Here is a 25,930-nt window from a genome sequence, read left to right as displayed (position 1 = left end):
GGTGTGAAGGTAAGGTAAATGGACTACTCATTCAGTTTTGGTAAAATTCTGATGGCACTGTAGATTATTGGAAAACAGGGCGATCTGAGTCACCACACGTCTCTCACAGAGCATGTGGCAGTTAACGCACAAAGGTTAGCTTGTTTACTCCTATGTCTTTTTATTTTCATTGTTCGTTTGTTTACTTCACCTAGATGTTTGAGCTTAACTGTGAACAGAATGAATGATCGTTTTTACAATAAGATGAAGCAGTTTTTAATTACGAACGTGACATTTCTTGTGACTCAAGCTTCAAACATGCTGTTTTTTTCCTCTTCCTTCATGTTCATGCTCATGTTTCCTTCCTTTAAAAACATGATTAAGATGTTATCTATCTGAGAAATGTCCGCTTTTATATTTCAGATAAGGTGAAATGTGTGAATTTTTAAATTTTATTTATTTTAGTGACGCAATTTGTGCGTCACTAAGTGCCTTTTTGATTTTTGCTTTCTACTTCCCTCTAAACTCGTTTTGGTTAAAAACAGCACCAAAATATGATATAAAAATATTATAATATTTGTGTTTGTAGGCTATAAATGGCAGAAAGCAGTATTTCTATTTTCTTTTAATGGACTGTGTAGGTCTTTTCTTCAAAACTGTTCGTTTACTTCTGACTTCTGATTTAGAATTTTTATTTTAAAAAACATATTTTCCAGTCCTAGCGGATTGATTTGTAATTTTTCAGATCACACACAGTTCTTTGAAAGCATGAATAGAATTTGAATTTACAGCACACAAAGCCATCCCTGCTCTTCTTTTGAGTCACAGTCGCTTCTCTTGCTTTCTGTTGCCTCCTGCACTTCAGAGCGAAGCTGTTGTTTGAGCAGATACAACATCTTCGACTCAACAGTTCTATTTGTGGAAAGAAGAAGTACAAACAAGGCTGTTTCTGCATACTTCAGGGGACCTACCGTTTCTTGTCAGTCTATGAGTCCTATGAACTGTGTCACACACTGTGACCCCGCCCCTCCATGCTCAGTGTCAAAACTCCCCGAAAATATTTCCTTCTCACACACGCTGGAGAGAGCAGCTACTGTGTGAATCATGATTGTGAATGGCAGAAGACTGTGGGTGTGAGGTTACGAAGACACCGTCTTGGTTTCAGTCTTTCAGACAGACCCGGGCGAAATGGCTGGTTGTAAAGTTCAGCTGGATTTTTCAGACTCTAGATGTTCTTCATGTGCAAGCCATCCATATTATATCATCCTGGGTAAGCGTCCTTTTTTTTTTAAAAATCTGCCTTTCTACTTGATAAACTTCTTGTCTTGGTACAGCTCAATCTTTCTTGAAGGATTTAAATCCATGAACATCTCTGTGATAACTCCCGTTGTTCACATTCAAGGTCTGATTCTTGTTCACTACGCTACACTCTCCATGCATTCTCAAGTAACTCCAGGTAGGATTACCACAACATTTCTAATAATTCATTGTCTTATTACTGTTCATAAAATGGTTAGCGCTGTGTGTACTGCAATTTTCCAGCATTCTGATTCATGTGAACTTGTGGAGCATTTGTCTCATTTGGCACAAGATGAAGAGTGAAGGGCCGTAGTGGTAGTACTATATTTGCCCTACATTTGCACATTTAACCCAGAGTGTCACATGCCATTTATTTTAACCTTCAGTCTAATACAACAACTCAGTCCAACAGAGTATTTCACTTCATCGATGAAATAACAACTTATAAATATGCTTTACACCACCCCGATCACTAATGAAGAGAGCAGCAGTATGTCAGGCTCTGTTTACTGTACTGGACCCCACACCCTACATGTAAACTTCGCACTTCATCCTCCCTTTTAAATGATAACTATAGCAGAGCACTTGCATGTTGTTTTGAACTTCCATCATACAGTCATGTTAAAAAAAAGAAAGTGCACCTTCCGTCAGTTGTACTTGTCAGAACGTAACAATAATTAAAAAATAAAATCATAAATCTAATTCTTAGCTTAATATCAGAGTTTTCTGGGGCACAAAAACAGCTCTTTCTACCATCAGGGTAATGCTGAACGTGTAATCTGGTCTGGAGCATATTATATTCAGAGTTTAGGTTTGAAATCATCCAACTGTGCCACATTATCTCTGATTGTTTTATTTGCAACTTGTGTTTTAAGTGCAATGCAATTCTCTCTGCACGTGCAGCTTGTTAAGCTGTATTTTACTAAGATCGCACATGAAGCCCAGCTGTACAGTTACAGCAGTGCAAACGTCGCAGTCCCACTGGAGTTTGCATATTTAGATGAGATGCGCGTGCTTCAGTAACATCTATTAGATCATTGCTAAGGTCTGTTGTAATCTGTAAAATTAATTTCATTTAGATCTGTTGACCAACTAAAGCGAAGCCCCACAGTCTTTACTGTTTAAATGGACCCACTTAAAGGTTTCAGAGGTCTAATGCGCAGCCATTATAAATAAACAGCAGCGTAGAGAGCGCACCCAGCAAAAAAATGATTAACTTGAATTTAAATGTTTATTTAACACTCTAAATGCACTAAATCCCACAATTCAGCATCCTTAACATCCTGCCTAATTTGCACCAATATCGCATTGTCCTGTTATAGTTTTTTGTGTTGTTTATAGATTTTTACCAGCATGTTATCTTCATCATCTGAGATGTGTTTGATTGGAGTAGACGCCACTCGTAGTGATCTTTTTGTGCGGTGCAAGAGTTAAATGAAATGTGCAACATCCCTTTTTATGAGAGCTGTACAGGCCCTGAAGCAGAAAACCTGGGTTATCAGAGAAACTTAATGATCTGCATTTTCATATCCATCATATCTGACGGAGGTTTTAGCTTTTATCAAACCAGCTGACGCAAAGAAAAGAGAGACTGTGTCGAAATTCCCCCATGGTATAACTCTCAGGTCTTAAACTGAGGTAAATGCAACTGGAGGTGAACAAAAAAAATTACATGAAATGGAGAAACAATGTGTGAAAACATAACTACTGCTTACTGCTTCCATAGAAATGAAAGGGGATCATCACCAAGTGTGAGCACGTCTATAAAAGCAGATGTTTGGCGGTTTGCACAGTATTCTCGAGTCAAATGCAAGGTGATCTGTCGGACAACTAAAGCATGCAGCATGCAGCAGCAGGGCGATGATCCCCAGGACAGCAGGAAATTTAGAGTGACTGGAAAAGAAAGGCTTAATGTGCTAAAACAACAATGTAAGAAGAGTGGACCAGAAATCCTTCGTAATGCATCGAGAGACTGATAAAGTCCCAAGCCAGGTGTACTTAAGGAAGGGAGGGAGTTTGTAATTAGTTGTCTTTGTTTGTCTGTCTGTCTGTCTGTAAGATATTATTTTCAAATTTTGTGTGATGGTAGATGCCAATAACAGCTTACACTGCTTTAATTTTGCTGGGAAACAGGACCTGTAAAAATTGTATCATTAAAAAATCTACTTTTGTAACAATTTCTCATGAATTTACTAAATATTTTGTGTCACATACCCTATTTATGTGCAGAGAAGTGCAAGGTAAACGAGATTTCTTCCAAATACCAGCATTGTGGACTTCACCCAGGTAAAGAAAACACATACTGGGTCATCCTGAGGTGACCCATAATCTTTGAAATCAGATTTGAGACAGGAAAATGGTTTTTTTCTTTCTTTCTTTATGGTGACTGTGCACTGCCTCTTTTACAGATGGAGTCCGTGATTTGGACTGTTTTACTAAATATCCATGGTCCAAATTAAGATGTATGTGGAAACCTGGAAAACACGCATCCAAAAATACACATATACTCGTAATACAACCGTAAGTAGTTTTGTTTTTCCCTTTTTACCTTACAACCACACGTTTTAAAAATGCATATGAAAATGTCCTTGTTTGTAATTAACATCTCTTGTTTCTTCTTCTAGACAAAAAAGAAACTATTGCAGAGTTTATAAAAACATCAATAAATCTCGTGAAGAGATCACCTTCTATAAAAACCACTATGTGACCATTCAGATTTTTGAAAACAGTGAGTCAAAAAATTGCACCAAGACAGATTTTCAAGGTTCACCGGAGAGCCTGCGTAAGTAAAAAAAAAAAATATATATATATATATAAATAAATAAAAATTTAAGGAGCAGCACTTTGTTTAAAATTTAAAAATTGATGAAATTTTGGGGATAATTTTCCTGTTTCAGAGCGATGTGACCCTCCAAATTATGTGAAATTCACACGGCACTCTGGGAAACTGGACATAAATGTGAGCTGGGATCAAAACGATGTCAAGCATATCATGTCTTACTCTGTCAGATACAAAGCACTGGGAAGCCTTCAATGGAATGAGGTCAGTTATTTACTAGGTAACGATTGATATCAAAATTTGCATTATTGCAGAGCACTACTGTTAAAGACCAGAGGGTTATCCACACGCGTGCACAAAACATCAGGAAAAAAAGAAAGCTGCTGGTCTTTAGCTTGCCCAGCTTAAGTCATTGTTAACAAAAGACAGACATGCCCAATGTTCCCTCTAAGCTGCGCACTGCTGCCACAGTCTTTGCGCACAAAAAAATCTGCGTTGCGCACAAAAAGAATCTAACCTGAATTAAAATTGAAACTAACAACTCTGTTTTGCAGTGTTAGTCAGAAAGTGACTGTCTGCTCCTGTATGGGATTAGAACGATGCCACCTTATCCCATAGTCCAGCCAATCACGCGATTTACATTCGTGTATACCGAGCTAATCAACGTCGTTGACAGGCTATGACAGCGTCCTTATGTGCCAACACCGGTGTTTTAGCTAGCAAAGCGGCGTGGCTGATGTGAAGCCACGTTAATGACAACGTGTAAAACCATTGGAGATGTGAGCAGGACCGACGGAGCAATTGATGGAAAAAGTGTGGACTTTATACCAGTTTTTAAATTGTGTTGATAGGCCACGTAAAACCAGAGTTATGATAAAAAATATGCAATGTTTGGTTTTCTTCCTGAATACTGTCATTGTTTATATTTACTGCGGGAAGAAACGGTTAAATCGGCGTTTAAACATCGAAGCACTCTGCTTTTGAGCAAAACCAAAAAAAAAAAAAACCTGTCGACCAATCAAAAATTATATGGCAACGTGGCATTTAGTTGTTTAGGAAGGGGGAAGTTTTAGGAGTGACAGCAGTGTTTTGAGATGTGAGAGATTTGCTACGTTTAGCGCAAATCTTGTGTAGTCAGTGTGTAGTGTTGTCAATAGTTTTGTTGTGTGTGTCAGAACAATGAGGCGACTGCTGAATGTTACAGGTGTTACAGGAGTGATACATCTCCTGTTGTCAGGCCTGCAGGTATCAGGCTTTTGTTCTCCTTTATCTCATAGTGGACAGATATTATTTTTGGAGTGGCACAAATAGTTTGTGTGGCATCAAATTTGATGCAGAACAGCTGATTGTTCTGTAAATAGTTTGAAATGTTTGTTTAAAAAAAAAAAAAAAACGCCTTGGCTGCATTTTTAGGTAAACAGCTGCAAAAAACTTTGTTGTTTGCAAAACTCAGTAACTTTTTTGGAGAAGTAACTATATAATTATTTGCCCAACATTGGTCTTTATATACTGTGTTTTGCAGACGGAGAGTTACAGGACTCTCTCCCAGACCACAGACTCATAATACAAGTCAGAGCTTTATAATAAATAAATGAATAAAGTTGTGTTTTCAAAATTGGAGTTCAAGTTATTTTTACTTCCAATAGTGTTAACATACTACACAGGTCAGGAACAAGATTCTTTAAAATTTTCATTGTAAGTGGGCTAAAGCAGTTAATTAAAAGTAGTCTAACATAAATGTAAACGCTGTAATTTGATTATTTTAATAAACCATGTAACTTGGATGGATTAGATGCCGGCGTGACCACAGTGCACACGTCTGCTGTTGCTCACAGTGGTCCAAGGGATCGCTCAGGGAGTTTGTGCGTTCGCTCAGACACATGAGCCTATGACAGCTGGGATAGGCTCCAGCGCCCCCCGCGACCCTGAAAAGGATAAGCGGAAGCGAATGGATGGATGGATGGAGTTGGCTCAAGAGTTGGGAGTTCGCCTTGGAAGGTTGCCGGTTCGAGCCCCGGCTCGGACAGTCTCGGTCGTTGTGTCCTTGGGCAAGACACTTCACCCGTTGCCTACTGGTGGTGGTCAGAGGGCCCGGTGGCCCCAGTGTTCGGCAGCCTCGCCTCTGTCGGTGCGCCTCAGGGTGGCTGTGGCTACAACATACTGTAGCTTGCCATCACCAGTGTGTGAATGGGTGGATGACTGAATGTGTAAAGCGCTTTGGGGTCCTTAGGGACTAGTGAAGCGCTATACAAATACATCATTTACCATTTACCATAACAGAAGCAAATGAATAAATAGATAAAATTTAATTTAGAAAATCACAAGCCTACAGATATTTTTTAGAGCTTGACTTGAAAAAGAAAATATGGCACAGCAGTGCATTCAGAGGTCAGTCTGCCTGGCTAAGACAGGCAGGTTTTTTTTTACTTTTAACATCTTATACATAACTACTGTTTTCTTCTACTTTGAAAATCTAACACACACCATGCCTGTCTTTGTATTTGCTCTTCGGGTCTTTTCACCATTGACAGTTTTCCATCACTATACTGTATTAGAGTGAAAGAGGCATTCAAAAGCAGGTTTGAAATGTAAACAACATCTGAAATAGCTGAATCTTAGATTTGCCTTTAAAGTGCAGCATGATCTGAGCTGGACTTTTATGATTTCGAAACACTGGTGCTTTCCTTTCCGATGCAGTATTATCCATAATAAAGGATTAAAAAAACAAAACAAACATTGATAGACAGCAACTCTCATAGACAGACACATTTATCTGAGGGAGACAAAAAGTAGCCTACGTCTAAAGGTCTACGTAAAGATCTCCGTGAAATGAGTCAGAGCTTACCAACTGACGTTAACTGCCCACACTTTAGTCATGTAACAGTTAAAGTTGCCAGATGATGAGATTATGTCTAACTGAAAGTCAAATTTCTCTGAAATATGGTCTCAGAAGCTTGAAAAGAAAATCGACTACCATGAGCTGGGTGATTTTTGCTTTGCAACATTCGCTCTGATTGTATTTCTCTTCCAGTCTAATTTTAAATCACAGCAGCTTTTATATCAATTTCTGCTAAAGAAAACGATCCATTTTAAATCCAGCCTGAATCCTTACTCACACTCTGGAAAGTACACGGTGAACATTAGGTATATTAAGGAATTCATTCAGGTAATATACAAATTACCTGAATTACTTGTAACTGCAGGCGTACTTGTTTTTCCAAACTTTAGTTCTTAACCTCTTTCTGGAGGCATTCTGATCGGCTCTCTGACTTTGTCGGCTTGCATTTTTGCTCTGAACCAGTTTCTTCTACTATACTCTACAAAAAACAAAACAGATGTTTATTTCGGATACTTCCCTAACGCACACACTGATTTCTGTGCTGCTTGCAGTCACCTGGAATGTCCCAGAATAAAACTACATGCAGAGTGGAGAATCTAAACTCCTCAGTGGCCTACGCTCTACAGATACACTGCATCACCAATACTAAATGTACACAGTGCCCATGGAGTGAAGCTTACACTGTGCCATCAGGTTAGTGTTTGCTTTCTACTTTGTTTTTCTCCTGAAACCGGATAAAGGATTACCTGCTTATGTTCGAAGTAAAAAACCAAAAACAACCCAGTTTGCTCTTTCAGAGGTGACATCACAGCCGGTCATCGTCAACTTTAAAGAAACTGACGTCGCCAATGAAAAGGGTACTCGCCTTGTTTCAATAACCTGGAAGGTAATTTTTCTTCAAAAACATCTTCTGAGAACATGCTATTAAACAAAAAGCAGAATGTAGAAAACACTCAGCAGCCACTTCATTAGGTACACCTGTTTTAATGTTTGCTCGCAAAAAATGTCGAATGTGACAATCGCATGGAGCAGCAGTTCTCTGGGATAAAATGCCTTGTTGATGTCAGAGGGGAATGTCCAGGATTCTCTGAGTAGATTGTAAAGCAGCTGTAACTGAAATGCTCAGTTGTTACAACCACGGTATGCAGAAGAGCTCTTCTGTGAGGCTTGAAGCAGTTGTGCTAGCAGAGGACACCGGGTGATATTTCTGTCAGCTGGAAACAGGAACCTGAAGCTACAGTTCACACAGGTTCAACAGAAGATTGGACAAATGCTGCCTGGTCTGATGAATTTCAATTTCTGCTGTGATGTCACAATTTGCTGTAAGCAACATGAAGGCATGGGACCATCCTGCCTTGTATAGATGTTTCAGGCTGCTGGTGGTGTAATAGGGTGGGGAATATTTTCTTGGCAGGCTTTCGGCTCTTAATGGTTTCTGGAACATGATCTCAAACCAGACCTCAATCCAATAGAGCATCTTTGGGATGCACAGCCAACAAATCTGCAGTAACTGTGTGATGATGTCATGTCGACATGGACTAGAATCTCTGAGGTGTGGTTCCAGCACCTTGTCGAATCTGTGCCATGAAACATTAAGGTAGCTTTGAAGGCAAAGGGTGGGCCAACCCGATACTAGTAGCTGGTGAATGTAAATGCAGCGATTAGTCATAGCTGCTTGTTTTGATAATAAACTGTTTTTGATCGTTAGGTTTCTGCCAGAGACCTGCATGATGGCTACATCGTGACCATTGGGAAAGAGTCAGGAGAGGCCCCAATTGAGCGGATCGACACCATTCAGCCCAGCATCACACTGATTCTCTCCTACTCAGCTTATAGTGTGAGCATCCAGTCTTTCAACAACGTCAGCATCTCTCCAGCTGTGAGCCATATAATACCCCTCCGCGAAGACATGGACAGTCAGTACTCATTTCCATCCTTACAGCTCTCTTAAAGGTGTCGTTTTCACCACAGATCTGAACAAAGTATACATCCACAGGTATGGGAGATGATGAGCTGAACGTGACAGTCCACAATAACATATCCTTCAAAATCTACTGGAAAGACTTCCTTCTCAAAAAATACGTGTGCTATTGTGCGGAGTGGAGGGAAGAGAAGACTAAAACAGCGTACAAGTCCTTTTACCTTAAAGGCAAAAACTACTATACTTTCTCTCTTTTAAAAGGTATGTTAATATTATGAGTTTTTGGTCAGCACCGTTTAAATGCAATTTGATTTGACTTGCCTAAATGATTTTATACACAATACTGGATTGATATTGGACAGCAGAGATCACTGCATGTTGTCAGATTTAGCTGGGAAAAACACTTTGGATATGGCTAGGGAAAACTTTTAATTCAGTTAAAGTTAATTGTAAGTATGCAACTATGGCCCAAATGTTTCAAGCATATGTTTCTTTATAAAACGTGGATACTACTTCCATAACATTGTCCACTGATTTGTGGACTTGAGTTTAAAGCTTCTGTGTTAGAAAATGTACTGTCCCAATCTGTATTTATTTACTTATTCTAGAGCTAGAAAAACTGATTAGGTACTCGCATAGATACCTGGTATGGCTGTAGATGTATGTGTCTCCTCCTGCAGATACCTGTTAATTAGAGCTATGCGTAAATAAAATAATACTAGAGCTTGGAACTTGAACACTGAAATAAGCGTTTGTGTAAGTGCTAAATCAGCTTCAAAACCAAACCTGTCAGAAGTCCATTGCAGAGGTCTGTGCAACTGACTAACGTTCCTTAAGTGGCTTAGTGGAAGTTACTGTTAGCTTTCAAGTCACTGCTGATTTTTTTTCCTGTGTTCAGCCCAATCAACAAAAGCTAATCTGCTGACTTTACAAGTTGATTGTGCAAGATTAGTCATTCTGTTTTGTTTGTCTGCCCTTAAAAAAATAAATATCAGCTAATATAATGGATTGGATTTATATAGCGCTTTTCAAGGCACCCAAAGTGCTTTTACAATGCCACTATTCATTCACTCTCGCATTCACACACTGGTGGAGGCAAGCTACGGTTGTAGCCACAGCTGCCCTGGGGCAGACTGACAGAAGTTAGGCTGCCATATCGTGCCATCGGCCCCCCCCCGGCCAACACCAGTAGGGTAAAGTGTCTTGCCCAAGGACACAATGACCAGGACAGAGAGCCCGGGGATCGAACCGGCGACCTTCCGGTTACAGATACGCTTCCCAACCCCCTGAGCCACGGTCGCCCCCATATATTGGAATGCTGGATTTTTAAATCACCACATGCCAGTACAGATTACAATCTGTGTCTATACTTTGGACCCATACAATGGATGTATGCCGCTTGCTGACCAGCTTGGAAGCCAAATTTGGCACTCCACCCCAAACCTGGCTCCAAAACACTAACATGGTGGAAACTTGAAAAGATATATATATATATATATATATATATATATATCTACTTGCTTGTGAACACTTGAGTTGCTTTGCAAATGTAATACATATATTTCGTTTTCTTCCAGCGATCAATCATAATTCATTTGATATCTCAAATATCCAGAACCCTTGAAGCCTTACAAGAGATACACCGTCAGTCTGCACGTGCGACCGAATAAGGACACCTGCAACATGAAGCATCTTAACAACAGCGAAGGAACGTTTGCAAGCACAAAGTTTTATTTCATGGAAGGCAGTAAGGCACAGGCACTCTTCTCCAAAACAAGCAGACACACATACATTACAAGTCACCAACAAAACACTCTGACCTCTTGAAACTGCTTTCCCGTGTCATTCTTAAAGCTCCTGTGAGTGGTCCCGCAAACATCAGCAGTTACAATTTGACACAGAATTCAATGGTGCTGCAGTGGTCATCCATCCCAGAAGAAGACACCAGAGGCTTCCTACTGGGTTACACAATCCACTACACTGAGAACCACCTGAGGGGAACAGAATCTGAGAACAGTAAGACATCTCCACTTACTCCATAAGCTTATTCATAAACTGCTGAATTTTGTTGAATATAATAATAGCACTGGCATCACATCCACTGGTTGCTCTACAGCACATGCATCATCCTCACTGAATTTCCTGTTTGTCAGCTACTTTGTTTACTCTTCTCAGTTTTCCTGAAGTTAATGAATGCTGTAATCACACTGCAGTTTTTAGTCTTGATTTTAATGACCTCATACACTACTTGATGTAGCTATGACATCATAACCTAATTAACTCTCTGGATAGGACTAGTTTGTCAAGATGGCTGAGCAACCTAAAGATAATCTACTATCAAATGTTACTGTTACATTATTTCTTTCAAAAGTCTTCCACTCACGTATTAAAATACTCCAAAATCATTTGACAGGAAAGCTATTCTAACACCGCTGCTGCTATTTCAGCAAGTGAATATGCTCATGATGACAATATTTTCATATGATAATACTAACATACTCATAAAGACAACACTAACATGTTCACCATGACACTGCTAATATGCTATGCTCATAATTATAATGCTAATATGTTCATAACGTCAATGCTAACATGTTCACAATGCTAACGCTAACATGCTTATAATGTCAGTACTAACATGCTTTTAATGTCACTGCTAACATGCGCATAATGACGATGCTAACATGCTTGTAATGTCAATGCTAACATGCTCATAAAGACAATGCTAACATGCTAATTATGACAAAAACTCATTTTGATTGCAGACATTACAGTGGATCCAAATGTTAACAAGTATGAACTAAAGGATCTTACAAGTGGCACAACATACCAAGTCCAGATATCAGGTTTCACCTCTAAAGGAACAGGAAAACGAAGTGAACCCAACTTTTTTACAACGACTCAAGAAGGTCAGTCAAGTAATATTTCAACCATCAACTGTACATATAATTAAATTTCTAATTTTTTATTTGTGCCTTTATTTATTTATTTGCACAGGAAGTTTTAAATTCACTAGTATTATTGCAGCCATTGCAGTTTTGGCTGCTGGACTGATATTTGGACCACCAATAATAAAAAGGTACAACTTGTCAACCAATAGCTGGAACAGGATTCCACCAAAGTCGCTAATTAGCTATGTCTACCACTGTGCACAAGCTTTACCTTAACCATTCCTTTAATGCTTTTTAGAGCAAAAGTTGTCCTCTGGCCAAGCATACCTAATCCTGGAAAGAGCAATACAATGCAGAAAATAGACAGGCCCTGTGAACTGGTAAGTGTCAGCTGTGACAAAGCACACAGTTTTAATGTTGTGGAAACCTAAAACAACCTGAAACTTATTTTAGGGGACTGCTATTATAGTCCCAGTGCATCAGATGAAATATGTTGTATAAAATTAAATACATCAGTGTGTCATTTGGTTACATAGGAACTCCTTGAGGTAATCAATACTCTGAAGGCTGAAGAATGGGAAACAAAAAGTCTCCATATAATTGAGAAAGAAGCTGTCGCCCCTGCCACGATATTGCCAGCAATGCTACCGCTTCTTTGTGGCTTAGACAAACGGGGAGATTCACCAGGAATTACTTGTAACTGGATCCAAACAGAGACAGATGATGCAACTGGCAATACATCTCCCAACAATACTACAGACACATTGTTGGAAACCCAGCAGACAGACCTACAAAGTTTTCCTTTTCCCTTTCCAAGTGGCTATACCACGATGGAAATGTTTCAGCACGTAATGCCACAGAGCATCACTGCCGTTACTCAAGACATGGAAAGTGACCCAGAGGACGCAGACCTGACTGTATTCAATCCTAAGCCAGGACTGGACTATGTAAGACAATTTAGCACCAGTCCAGTCTCGGACAGTGACCACTTGTCCACTATTTTGTGATGAAGGTCAAACTGCAGAGCATAAAGAGGAAAAATCACTATGTGAACAACTTAGTCTAAAAGGCCAAAGTAAGAACTGCTGCCCCTGACTGTTTCTGCTGTGGCTTATGAAGAACAACAATTCAGTTTACCAACAACATGGATTCATTTGGCTAATAAAATCAGCAGAATTACCAAGACAGTGTTTACATCACATTTATGTAAAAAACTTAACCAAAAGAATGGCATGCCAGTTGTTAGAATTGGAGTAAAAAGACAAAACATCCTCCCAAAAAGTGCACTTAACCATTACCACGGTCAATGAATTAGCTATTAATATACTGCTGCATGGGCTGAGCTGAAGTTACATGGTAAGGTTTTAAAAACTGAGCTTTAAAATGATTAGCGGCAATAAAAAACAGAGAGAGTCCGACAGTGATTACTGACTGTTTTTAGGGGCTTGTTGAGATTAAATATAACAAGATACAAAGCATTAAAACATGTAAAAAACACAAAGGCCTTATTAAACGCAGAGTCGTTTGGGCCCGGAAGCAGGATTCATGACGTCATCACTTAAAGACCGAATAGAGGTAGTTGTGCAAAATCTTGTGGCCTTAAGTCATGGGGAAAAAAGGCACCATTCACCAGTTTAACACACAAAAACATTTTCAAACTTTTTGAAGGCTGTTCATTGTCAGCTGGTCTGAAATGTTCAATCAGTGGCTGTTCTCATAATGAAGACCTTACTTTACGTCACCCTTTTGCAGAAAGCCTAAACAAAGCTTAGCAGTCTACAACCATAAGGTGTTACTTGAAATGCTTGTCTTAGCCATGCCGACCTTTGCTAAATCACAATAAATGGAAGGTATGACTGTGGCTTATGCGGTTTTCATCATGTGAACAGATTACTTTTACTTGGAAATAAAGAACTCTCTTGCCCGGCATCTTTTGAGGAGCATGAATGTCTAACAAATTTTGTGCCTTTTTATCTCATTGAAGTTGGGGTATGTCACAGCAGAGGTCAGACGTTTGACCGGAAGACAAATGGTTGAAGCTCAAGGTGTTCACTTTGGTCAGACACTATTCAATTAACAGAGATTTCTAAAGGCAGATCATATATCGCACACACAGATGAGTGAAAGTGTTATCCGTAAATATGAATTGTTGCTACTCTTTCAAAGCACAGATAATAATATAACTGGGCCCATATCGAGAACTGGTGGTGCACCACAGTCAACACAAAGCCCAAGTTACAAAATCAAACAAAATTAGTCAATGAAAAATCTCTTTTATTGAGTGTTTTTGGAAACGGATGTACTGTTAGATTTGAAATTAAGAGGATTTATACATGAAAGCTCTTCAAAAACAGTGGCACCACACTTTTACATAGAGTCCAAAATCCAGCATCAAAGGACCACTCCTCATGGACTGAACCGTCAAACATGTTTATACATAATATACCTTCACAAGTGGGTAAATGTTTATAAAAATAAAATTCTTCACATACTGAAATACTTGGATTTTTAAAACTACATTTTAAGATGACCACTTCAGACTGAAGATTTGTTTTGTTTTTTTAAATTGTAAAAACAAAGTAAGAAAAAAAAAAAAAGGCAGAAGGCAGGACAACAAAATACAAGCAATCATAAAATCAGGTCTGTAAAATCCAGCAAAGAGGAATTTGGCCACACACAGCCATAAAGTATCCTTTTAAAAACACGTTCAAAAAACAGAAAACACACATACACAAAGTCACATAGATCTCAATCTGGGGCCAGCTTGCAAACACTCGACCGAATAAACTGAAATAGTAAAAATTGAGAAAAATAGGTCTAGGTCTACTTAATTATTAGTATACTCTGTAACGAATTAATGAGGACAGCTAAAACTTTAATATAATGTCTCGATAGTTTTCAACATCCTAAACAAGTCTCCATATTTTTTCTTATTGTAGGCACTTTTTGGCCCTAATGTGCTTACATGCAGTTTGTGGACCTTTGACGTTTCCTGTTCAGTCTCTTCTTGGCTGCTTCTGAGAACTTTAATCGCCCCACTTTCTCCAGTAACATCAGCTGACAGACATTTATAGCACATCACCATTATTTTACAGTATAGGCATGTGACTTATATACAGTATAAAACAGTATATAACTTTTTTTCTCCTCACACAGTATTAGAACAATAGCAGGATGTGATACTTTGTGACCTTGTTGCAACTGCTAACCAGAAATAAAAAAAGTGATTCAATGATGTACAACCAAATGAGTTCACTGTTCACAGCATAAGATAACACCGTTCTCTAATATTGTCACTATGCTACTTCAAGCCATAAAATTAAAATGCAGTTTGCAGGTTGCAACCGTTCCCGGACCATAAAACAAATATGGTGCAAAAAGGGGACTTAAAGGTAACTTCACTGACATCACAGCCCACATTTTCCTTCACCAACATACAAAGGGGCAAATGAACTTTTCAGCATAAGCAGAAATGTTATTTTAAACTCAATATTCCTCTAAGGGACTTTGTGTTTATCCATTTCCTGAAACATCACATATATAATGTGCCATTGCTTCACTTAGTGAAAAGGCAAAAAAAAAAAACCAAATATGGGAAGTTTCTCGCACAGCCATTGTGTGACCACAGCCAGCGCATTAAAAATAATGGGAAAAACAAGCCAGACTGTGTACAAGTCTGTGGGGGAAAAGAATTAGAGTTAGCTGCTTTAAGGTAGGCCTAGCTTCTAATTAACCAGTCTCTAGTGTAGGAGTGTAACCTTCAGTTTCTTACTTGCATCGCCTTCTTGCTCACCATGTCCTGTTTAACAACACCAACATGATGATGACAGAAAGACTCAGGTTGAGGGTCTAAGATGGGATTTCACGCTATTTTTTTTTTTTTAATATTCAGATTATGGGAACCCTGCTTTCACTCTGGCTCTCACACAGGACAGGCATGCAACGAAACCTTTATGTTCCTCACTAAACAATTTAAGACAAACATTTGACTCCTGCTGCAGATTGTTGCTGCTTATTTTTACTTCAAAACGTTTTTGAAGTACTCAACTTTACAGTTAATAAATATGTAAATATGTGACAGTCACAAATAACATATCTAGCTTTAAATGAATCGATAAATGAGTATGACCTCTATTCCTCATCTGTGTATCTGGAATGTGACCAACCTTCCTGGAAATGCGGGAACATTACAGTACTACTATACTAGCTGTCAAAAGTTTAAGAACCTATACCATAAGGACATAAAAGCAGAAGAAGAAGAAGAAGTTGTCAGTGGAATAGCTAAGCAGAAAAAGTGTGGCCTTCTCTATGATGCTGAGCACTCACTTGCCCTTAAGGTTTGATAGTGAGATTAGGCTGACTTAGAGGAGCCATGTGTGTCACCAGTCAGGGGATGATAATAGGAAAGAAAAAAAAGTAAGATGCCATTCAGTGCTTCTGTATGTACACACTCACGCACACACTCACGCACGTACACACACACACACACTCACGCACGTACACAATGGGCAATAAGATACCTGGATGAACAATATTAGTGTCCATGGTGTTGCTGAAGTCACTTTGCACCAACATATGCTTCCTCCTCGTGGTTAGTCTTGTAGCTGCCGTTATGCTGGGCGCAGGGTGATGACGTCATGTCCTCACTTGGTGTGGCTGAGCCTTCTCTGTCACTTTCTTCCTTTCCTTCTCTGACATACCTCGCTTCAGCCTGAAATGGCAACAATGAACGATCAACTTTGACCAACAAAAATATTCAAAGAGAAAAACGCTCAAGTGCAGGAAAACTATGCTGTGCACATTAACAATTATTTGATACTTCCATCTTTTTCAAACAGGAGTTTATCTGACAGTTGTAAACATCAAGTACTTAAGCTTATAGTACAAATATGTACCTAATCTCATACTAATTGATAATAAAAATTAGTATCTGGAATAAGCTGAGGCATCCCCTCATGTTGTCCAAGATAAGGACAATTTTGGACAATACCTCCCACCCAACATGCTGGACAGCCACAGGAGCATGCTCAGTGAAAGACTGATTTACCCAAATGCACCACTGAAAGACACAAGAAATGATTCCTGCCTGTGGCTCTCTCCCTATACAACTCCATCTATAATTACACCCTTTTGCACATGCTCTACAGTGAAAATAACAATGTTTTACAGTTTACAGTAAAATGTCAATCATATATATTTAATCTCTGTAATATTCTGCATATTTATAATTGAGCTTTCCGTATATATTAGAGCTGTTTCTTAGATTTTGTAACTTTGTAATATATTACATTTAGTTCAGTCTGTTACTGTTCTTATCGTCTTGGAGCAACTGTAAATAAATAATTTCATTAAACTATTCTGATTATTGTGCTTTTTGTTATTATGTCTGCTTGCTAAAAATCAATATTTCACTCCTGTAACAGCCTGCATATCATCTGGAATACTGGTTTAAATCTGGTTTGCGTAACTTTGCAGCAATCAGCACCAGAGCTAAGAGCTCTGATGTTACTTGGAACACATAGGTCAAAGGGAGGAAGAGCAGAAATGTTAATCAAGATGCATTGTATTTTTATAACAAGTTTTCTTTTCTTTTTTAAATCAATATTTGTACCAGCTTCACTGTATATTAAATTAACAGTGACTGTGTTGATTCTGGTTGCAGTTTCATGTAAAAAGCTGTTAACCAAAATACGTGACAAACCCATACGGATGCTGCAGCTCGTCTTGCAGAAATGATGGTGGTTTTTGAGGAGAACATTTGTTTGGCTGTTACTTGTCAAACAAATGTTCAGATTGTTATCAACAGAAAGGCTCAAGTGTCACAAATCTAAATCACCTTTTATCTCTTGGGATCTATGTAGTAAACTTCAGAAGTAGGACAGTCGTGTGGTTTGATACTCAAGTTGGAGACGAATGGAAACATTCACTTGTGCTGGTGTGAATGACATGCAACAATGCCACTACTTTTGAGGTAGAAACTATTCAGAATGGGACTTTCAGAGTGATCTGCAAACCAAAGTGTGCTGAGAACTAAACCATACAGCAAAAGATTGATGTCACATACCAGAAAGACGAAGCTCGTGCATGCAAGTTGTATTATTAAATGCTTCCAGGCCTATGGATCTGGAATAATTAGATAACTCCAAGTATAAGCAACATAATGTGCACATAACTGAGTCATTCCTTATTTGTAAATTATTAGATTTGTGACTGAAGCGTAATCTGTAATACCTTCCCTGGCTTGGCTTTGCTCCTTATCCTGTCCTCGTCTTTGCGGCTCCTTTTTCTGGACGTGGACCCGTCCCTTCTGTCCCTGCTGCGTTCTCTCTTCTTCTCTCTTTTACTTCTAAAAGTAAGAACCAACCTTCAAGCAAACATAACTGAACCTACAATTGTATAACACAGTAAAAAAAACTTACCTACAAAAAATGTTTGGCAGCATGAGATGGTTGGATTTACCTTTTTGGTGACGGTGATTTGGCTTTCCTTCGAGGGCTTCTTGACCGATCCTTACTCCTGCGCTTGTGCCCCCTGGTAACAACACTTTATTAAGTGCATGGAGATAAAGGTGTTATAAATAACACATCTTATTTTAGTTAAACGATCAACATCCTTTTTTGCACCACAATAACATACAAACAGCAGCAAATTTAGGGAGATATGAAGATTAAGAATCTGGTGCCCTCTACTGCCAAAGGCAAGAATCACAGGTCTTATTACAGCTGATCAGATTCTTTTATTATTGTTATTATTAAACACGTAATAATCCAGAAATATTCCAGGAGTATGTTGTAGGTGGTCCCATGTGTTGAGCTAAACGACAGTATAACAAAGACATTCAGACTCTTGGGAAGAAAAAAAAAAATCAGTGAGGTTTTTGCCTCACTGCATACCTCGAGCGACTCCGACTGCGTCTCCTGTCTCTGGAGCGAGAGCGTCTCCTGTGACTGCTTCGGGAACTGTGTGAGTCACTGCCCGGCAGCAACCTCTGTGATGTTCTGCTTCAAACAGAAGCAAAAGGGGAAAAGTGTCAACAACTAAATTGTAACGCAACACTAAAACCCTGATGCTAAAAAAGCCAGTCACCTGTGTTTTGAGTGGGATCTTTTCCGGCGTGCCTTTGAGTGTGAACGGGAGCGTGAACGTGAATGTGACCGCCGTGACCTTTGAGACTGGCTGGAGGAACGCTTCTTTGTTTCTGTGAGAGGAACAAGCAGTAATCTCAGTACACGACAATTACTTCAGCAACTTTAATCAAGTCTTCATGCAGGAAGACCAAATATCGTACCAGGTTCAATGGCAGCAGCAATGGTAGACTGTGCTTCACGCACCCTCTTCATCACATTTTCTAACTCTTTAGCAGCAGCCTGAGGCGTCAGCTCTGGGGGTTTCACAATAGCGTTATTGGAATGATTAACCCTGAAAGACAAAAGTATCAACCGGCTCTTAAAACCACGTTATTTTACGCATTTTCCCATTTTACAATTTTAACTAAATACATACTTCAGCGGTCTGTCTCCAAACATGACTCCATTTAATGTGAGGGCTCTGGCAACAGACTCTTGCTCAACAAACTCTACAAAGGCAAAACGAGTTGGCTGGGTCTCATCTCCGGCCATTCGGACAAACTTCACATCTCCCACCTGTTTAAAGAATTCCAACAGCTGCTCTGCAGTGGTGGTCTGCGGAAAGAAAAGATCAACTCAGTTTAAAGAAACATACAAGCCCCAAAATACAAAGCTTTTTAAAAACTGCTGAACCTAGAACTGGGCAATTTAATTGGTAGAAACTGTTGTCAATGCTCTCAGATTTTGTCACATCTTTTTCTTAATTTTTATTTTCTCTGCTTAACCTTCGGATGTCTGCACTCATCACTGCATTCTGTTTTTATCTACATTTAAAAAAGCAAACCAACTTTTTTAGAACTGGGGCTGTACATGTCATCAATTTACAGATGTTTCACAGATGTTTAAAACAACAGTATTGGCCCAGAATTTTACAACTGAGCTTATAGTTTCCTCAATATGGTGAAGGTGGTACAAGCCAAACCCAAACAAGTAAGTAATAATATTATCATGAGCCTGTAGAATGAGGTCACATGGCCTTTAAATATACGAAGACTTTTGTGTTACCTGTGAGTTCAAGTTGCCAACATACACTGTCCTCCTGATCTCATCAATTTTTGAGGGATCCACATTTCCCATGAGCGGCGGCTGGGCGAGTACTGACGACGAGGGGTCGAGATTGGCTGGAAGTCGATTCACTAAGGGAAGGTTCAGCTGCAGGTGTGTGAAACAAAGACACAGGTTTTGTTAGTACTGCACGATTATGGTGAAAGGCATGATCATTTTATTATACTGTCATGTAAACTTAAAGCTGCTTTCACATCCATGCTGTGCCACATTTCTGCTAATGTACAAATATCTGCAGCAAAATAAAATTTGCCCCCCAAAACACAAATAAAATACAGTAAAAGTATAAAAGTACCAAAATCAACCACTGCTACAGTTCCTGTTAGTTAACCTTTGCAAACAACAAAAGGTGTTTGTTAGCATGACTTAAGTGCATCACCTAGAAACACATTTAAACAAAATAACTCAATTTACTGTTTCCTACACGGAGGATGTGACTAAAACTAAAACTAAGATCATCATCACATTAACACCTTTGCAAAGGTTTTGACACTTTGGACCAGAGAGCCGTTATTCACACGTGCAATTATTGTTCCATTTACTATTTTCTTAAATCCGCGGTGACTCTACGATGTTTAGTTCACATGTTTGACCACACAGAATGACATCAAATTGGCGATTTCAATGCATTGTTAGCCACACCATCGCACCCTTGCACAGGCTCGCTTTTACGGACATCCGACTGCAGGTGATCCACGTTAGCAACCACAGCGCTGTTGTCTTTAAGTCATGCATTCTTTATCCTGCAGTTTGTGGTGAGTTTTCAGTAAAGCCAAAGTATTTCTAAACAGCAGATGACGATCTGCTTCAGGAGACAAGCTCTTCTACTCGGCTCCACATATGAATTATGTTGCACATCTGTCTTTTAGCATAGTTACTCATCCACATTATTTCAGGAAACTTAAAGCTGCACGCTGCGGGAAAGTATCATGACGTATCATTTAGAGAGTGCCTGATTTGTTTTTTGCTTTGTGTTCTATTGGTGAAGCACACATTTTAAACATCAGTTGGTAATAGTTATTCAACAGTGCGAAGTAAAACCGTGATCATGATTTACATGATCATTCTGACCTCGTGAAATTTTAAAAATCATGCAACTCTGGTAAAATAAACCCCACCCTCTCACATTTTCATGGCACGCCAACCATTAATCTGAAATACTCGCATTGTCCAATTTTAGTTAAAATTAGATGAAAAATAACAACTTTGACATCTTTGTCCTCTCTGCTGTTGTTGTAGGATGGGGTCAAAATGACACTTCCTAGTGTTAATCTCAATCAAAATTCTGACTTCTTGACTGCTACTGTGTGATAATGAAAATGGATGCTTCACCAGTAGACCACAAAGCAAAACCGAATGAGGCACTCCCTAAATCACTACCTGATGACATGCAACTGTATATTATGATTTACTTGCATGAATAACAGGCAGACACGAATTATGACAGTGGCCAGACTTACATTCTGAAGTGGAGCTGGAGTAGGAATTGGCAGCAATCCCCCACCAGGAATCAGACTGGGTACTGGAGTGGCAGGTGCCAAAAGTGACAAAGCCTTGGCCTCTTCTGGGATTTTCCCTGCAGGACAAAAGCAGATATTAGTGAAGGCAATAGAAAAACTCTCCTCTTTGTCTCCTCTATGTCTGCACAATTAGCCCACTGTACTCTAGAGAGAAAGAGAGCATACACTTCCCATACAGCCTACAAATCTTCTACTGTCTACTCATGATATGCTGGAGACCGAGCATCCTTACTTTGCTTTTATTAAAAAAAATAAAACAAAGAAAAAAAAAACATTTCTCTCAGTGAATCTGAATTATTCTCAATGAAAATCCTTACTTTCTCAAAAACAAAAAGAAAACTTATTTTGTCCTTGGTCTCTTTTCAAAAACAAAGAAAGGAAGAAAGGAGAAACAAAATAATGCAGAGAATGAGTCAACACTTTGATGTATGGGTCACCTGTACTGGAAACATATTGGTCATGAACCATACGATATCAAGCATGGACGCTTTTCCGTGGGGGGAGGGGGCGATCGTTTCGGAGTGTCGGAAAGGTGTGCAACACAAGACAACCCCAATGGCTGCATCACTAATAGCACACAGAACATCAGATACAGAAAAGAACAACAATTTTAAGAACTGTAGGAAAGGTTAGCCAAAACTTAGCTATAAAAAACACCTAATTAGAATTTTCTTTTTTTCCTCTCTGCATTCTAATCTGCTTCCTTGCTGCAGAAGTTAATAAAAAAAAAAAACAGCTACAGGTTTATCACATCATAGCTGGTGGCACTGAGCATAAAAATGACACATTTCCCCTTCTAATGTTAGAAGGGGAAAAAAAGGAGCATTAATGTCACCAAGCATTAATGCGTTTGACTCACTGCTAAATACTAAACATCCACATTAGAGTCGTAGAGCACGAATATGAGGAAAAAGCCCTAACTGCTGCCTTTTACAACACACTTGAATTACAGATGTGAAGTGCACTTATAGCTTGAAGAATTTTATGCTCCGATGAGGTAAAGTTTTCACTGCCGACTCTCACTTTTTCACAAAGACTAGCCCCTCACTACAACGAGGCGTAGTGGACAGGAGAGTAAAGTGTTAGGGATCCTCCTAGCATCCCATGTGTGACACACATCCCCATCGGTATGCCGTAGCAACCTGGACAGAACTCAATCACACACAAGCTGCAGCTGTAGCGGAAAGAGAGAGGGGGGTGGGGGGGTTGGACAATAATCAAAACAACAAACCAAAATAACAAATATAAACACAACGCTAGAGATAAGCAATATTGTAGTATTCTGGATAGAGACAGTAGAGAGTGGACAACATGGGAAAGTATGAAAGGAAACAAACCAAAAGAAAAAAAATTTCAAAAGGAAAAAAAAAAAAAAAAAAAGAGACAAGGTGTCCATCTTGGAAGGTTCAGCGGGCTATTCTCCTGGTCACATTCCCCCCTTGAAGGCTGCGTTGGCCCGATCGGGGATAGTGGCTTGGAAAACAATGCCTGACTCAGGCTAGTGTAGTAGTGTAACAGCTGGGCCACTCTAGTCATCTGATATGCACACATAATCACACAGAAAAAACATACAAAACCAAATTAATAAACTCAGTAGCCATCCAGCACCAAGTCACGTGGACAAAAAGCATCAAGTCAGAGGTGATATCATTTTGACTGTACACAAGGAACAACAGTGGCACCAAAGAGGGAGGGAGATTTAATGAAAAGAAGCACCGAAACAAAAACAAATAAAAATATGTATCTATGGTTTTTTTTAATGAAGAGAGAAAAGGGTGAGTTATTGAGTAATATCCATCAAACAATATTTAAAATATGCATAAAACTATTTTCTGCAGGCAGTCCAGTGTTTATAGTGTGGATTCAGCTTCAAAAACATTCAACCTAGCTTGGTTTCCTGTGTGGAAACCATTTTGTGAAACCAAACAAGAGACCCTAGCTCGGTGCTATGGGAATTTCTTTTTTTGTAAATGCTGTGGCGATACAACCACTAACCTGTACCAAATAATTGTACACAAACAGTTTTTTAAAAAAAAGACCTAACCAGTGGCACAACTCGACAATTTTTCATGTGGGTTAAAAAAATAAAATAATCACAATTACATAAAAATAACCCAGAATTCAACCACAACAACTGAATTCAGAGGAAGGAGGTCATAACAAAGTCAAGGTTGTTTCTTTAAACGTAAAGGCCTGCACTCACCTTCCGCACATGGTACTACTATCAAAGCTCTGTCAATAAACACAGTATTAGTGAGATGTTGCGCCACACCAACACTGGAGGGGTCTCGGTACTTTATGTAGCACACTTTGGACGAGAAAGAGAGGGGGGCGTTGCTGTAAACAAAAAAAAGGGAAAAGGAAAAGAAAGGAGAGAAAGAAGCGTGGGAACGCGGGTTAGTCATTTAATTTTGTTTCATCTGGGACTTTTTAGTTTATAATTTAAGAACCGCGACAAGGCCGCAGGTCCGCAGAGTTGCTTGACTAGCCATGCCGAGGCAGACTGCTCTTACTCGGGCGGGTAGAGCCGCAACTCCTCGATGTCTCCCAGGAAACCGAAGAGAGTGCGCATCTGCTCGCTGCTCACGGCCGAGGACAGGTTGGTTATCTGGACGACGGGTGTCCCCGGTATCCCGCTCATTATGCAAACTACTAAACGCGACGCAATAAATAACGTTTTTTGTTTTTTTTAAAAAAAATTAAAATTATTTTTATTTTTCAGTTACCCTACTGTGTTAAATACACAGAGCATCCAAGAAGGCGGAGCGACAGGGGTTCTTCCTCTTTATTCCCAACAGGAGTGAACAGTACGCTTTGAGGTCCGCTACCGCCCCCTGGTGCATTGTATGGTACAATGCATTTAATCAGTTTAAAATGATTCGTTGGCCATATCGCTCATGGTCGATATCAAGCCAGGAAAAAAAAACATTAGTCATTTCTGTCAACTGGCGAAGAAGGTAGCAGAAATCGCAAGGAATATAACATTACAGTCCTATTAAGATATTTTAAGTGGCCAAAAAGGACAGGATTGATTCTAATATAGGTAAATAATGCATAATAATGATAAAATATAAAATAATCTTAAAGATAGTTGCAAAAACAGGTCTTTTTAGGTTTTATCTGTCATTTATATGTAAGCCCTTCGCAAATCCTTTTGATTATAGTTACCAGTATAAGAGATTATATATAGAAGTCACTATTTTAGGACAATACTGGCCTGGTTCAAAATTAACTTTTATTGCTCACCTCAATAAATAAAGTAAATGTCAATGATAACAATTTTTAGCATAATTGTACCTAGGAAAATTAAACCTTGCAGGCTGTGAAAAGAAGAAAAGGAATCAAGCAACTGATCTTCAAAGTGGAAGTAGCACAGCATGTTGGATCTGATATGCTCAAGTTATTCATCCACAGGAATAAAATATTTAGGGCCAAGCAGAATATATATCACAATGACTTGGTCATCGACAGGACTTATAGACTTTAGTGAAGTTCATGGGTCACTTCAATAACATGAGACTATGACATTTACTTAATACAGCCAACAAATTTGAATGTATGTGTCCATGTTAGTTAGTTACTCATTTATCTTTTTCTTCTTCTTCTTCTGGATGCTTCCTTAAGGGGTCACCACAGTGGATCACCTGCCTCCTTCACAACCTTTTCCTAGCATACTTTTCTGTCACACCAACCCTCTCCATGCCCTCCTTCTCTACATCAGTGAACCTCCTCCGAGGTCTTCCTTTTTTACTCCCGCCTGACAGCTCCATTTTCAACATCTCTTGTCCAGCATATCCACAATCCCTCCTCTACACACGTCCAAACCACGTCAGCCGAGTCTCTCTAACGTTTTCTCCAAACTGAGCCGTCCCTCTGATGTACTCATTTCTAAATCTGTCCATTCTGGTCACTCCCAGTGAAAATCGAAACATTTTAAATTCCACCATCTTTAAACCAAACGTCATAGCATCTCTGTACATACTGAACGACTGAAATTTGTATTTCCATTTTTTAACTTTCTCAGTGAAGCCAGGGCTTCTCAAAATATTCTATAACCACAATCAGAATACTTTATCCCTAATGAAATTATGTCGAATATTGTGCCGAGATCGCCACAGCAATAATTAAATTAGAAAGTACTGAATATTAGTATCCACTGGGTAACAGATGAAGTTAAACGTTTGAAACACAACTTAAATGCAGATAGTGTGATTGTATACATCTTCAGAATTCATTAAAAACTTTTCGAGCTATTGTGTTTAAAGACATTAATGCACCCAAGTGCAACCAAAAACACAACCTTCAAAAAATATACATGTTTGGCAATTTTGTTTTCATGAAGTCCGAATCTATATCTGTACAAAAGCATTAAAGAAGCATATATTTATGTCATTGTGTGTGTAATTGACATGACGTGTGAGGTCCGCACACACACACACACACATGTATTTATACTGTACAGTGAGGTCCACAGTCAAGATGTGAGTGAACTGCAGATTTTTACCGTTAA

General features: G+C 39.1%; 2 protein-coding genes across 8 annotated transcripts; one reads left to right on the top strand and one right to left on the bottom strand.

Moving 5' to 3' along the window:
* Positions 1 to 1,040: 1,040 nt before the first annotated feature.
* On the top strand, positions 1,041 to 15,075 carry LOC146706178 (interleukin-31 receptor subunit alpha). The gene is made up of 16 exons (XM_085464246.1): positions 1,041 to 1,249; positions 1,382 to 1,435; positions 3,508 to 3,564; positions 3,687 to 3,798; positions 3,903 to 4,060; positions 4,176 to 4,321; positions 7,448 to 7,589; positions 7,694 to 7,782; positions 8,605 to 8,812; positions 8,893 to 9,078; positions 10,433 to 10,564; positions 10,672 to 10,833; positions 11,583 to 11,726; positions 11,815 to 11,896; positions 12,007 to 12,088; positions 12,245 to 15,075. Exons 1-16 carry the CDS (start codon positions 1,168 to 1,170, stop codon positions 12,713 to 12,715), a joined length of 2,307 nt encoding a protein of 768 aa, XP_085320372.1. The 5' UTR covers positions 1,041 to 1,167; the 3' UTR covers positions 12,716 to 15,075.
* Positions 13,966 to 24,232, bottom strand: srek1 (splicing regulatory glutamine/lysine-rich protein 1). 7 transcript variants are annotated; one of them, XM_085464252.1, is made up of 12 exons: positions 23,624 to 23,689; positions 22,444 to 22,956; positions 21,858 to 21,987; positions 21,361 to 21,476; positions 19,841 to 19,987; positions 19,212 to 19,390; positions 18,997 to 19,127; positions 18,795 to 18,906; positions 18,602 to 18,709; positions 18,168 to 18,251; positions 17,940 to 18,054; positions 13,966 to 16,419 (listed from the first exon to the last, which is right to left on the bottom strand). In XM_085464252.1, exons 3-12 carry the CDS (start codon positions 21,886 to 21,888, stop codon positions 16,267 to 16,269), a joined length of 1,176 nt encoding a protein of 391 aa, XP_085320378.1. In that variant the 5' UTR covers positions 21,889 to 21,987; positions 22,444 to 22,956; positions 23,624 to 23,689; the 3' UTR covers positions 13,966 to 16,266. The 7 variants fall into 7 exon arrangements, with proteins under 7 accessions (XP_085320378.1, XP_085320373.1, XP_085320375.1 ...); XM_085464247.1 differs by lacking the exons at positions 21,858 to 21,987; positions 22,444 to 22,956 and adding an exon at positions 23,934 to 24,232 and having other exon boundaries at positions 23,624 to 23,757; XM_085464249.1 differs by lacking the exons at positions 21,858 to 21,987; positions 22,444 to 22,956 and adding an exon at positions 23,934 to 24,232 and having other exon boundaries at positions 18,168 to 18,239; positions 23,624 to 23,757.
* Positions 24,233 to 25,930: the final 1,698 nt, after the last annotated feature.

The sequence above is a fragment of the Copadichromis virginalis genome, linkage group LG7 (genome assembly GCF_057382275.1).
Source record: "Copadichromis virginalis isolate Kocher_CV1m ecotype Utaka linkage group LG7, C_Virginalis_male_GT1.1, whole genome shotgun sequence".
In the NCBI taxonomy this organism is placed as follows: Eukaryota; Metazoa; Chordata; class Actinopteri; order Cichliformes; family Cichlidae; genus Copadichromis; species Copadichromis virginalis.
Note: the sequence above shows the minus strand (reverse complement) of the source record. Positions and strands in the feature narration are given on the sequence as shown.

Coding starts and splice junctions, on each gene's coding strand:
- srek1 (XM_085464247.1), bottom strand. CDS start 24,061: ATGAGCGGGATACCGGGGACACCCGTCGTCCAGATAACCAACCTGTCC. Junction 23,758..23,933: donor TTGCGGCTCTACCCGCCCGA/GTAAGAGCAGTC, acceptor TTTTGTTTACAG/CAACGCCCCCCTCTCTTTCT. Junction 19,988..21,360: donor CTCCAGCTCCACTTCAGAAT/GTAAGTCTGGCC, acceptor ACACACCTGCAG/CTGAACCTTCCCTTAGTGAA.
- LOC146706178 (XM_085464246.1), top strand. CDS start 1,168: ATGGCTGGTTGTAAAGTTCAGCTGGATTTTTCAGACTCTAGATGTTCT. Junction 3,799..3,902: donor CATATACTCGTAATACAACC/GTAAGTAGTTTT, acceptor TTCTTCTTCTAG/ACAAAAAAGAAACTATTGCA. Junction 10,834..11,582: donor GGGAACAGAATCTGAGAACA/GTAAGACATCTC, acceptor TTTTGATTGCAG/ACATTACAGTGGATCCAAAT.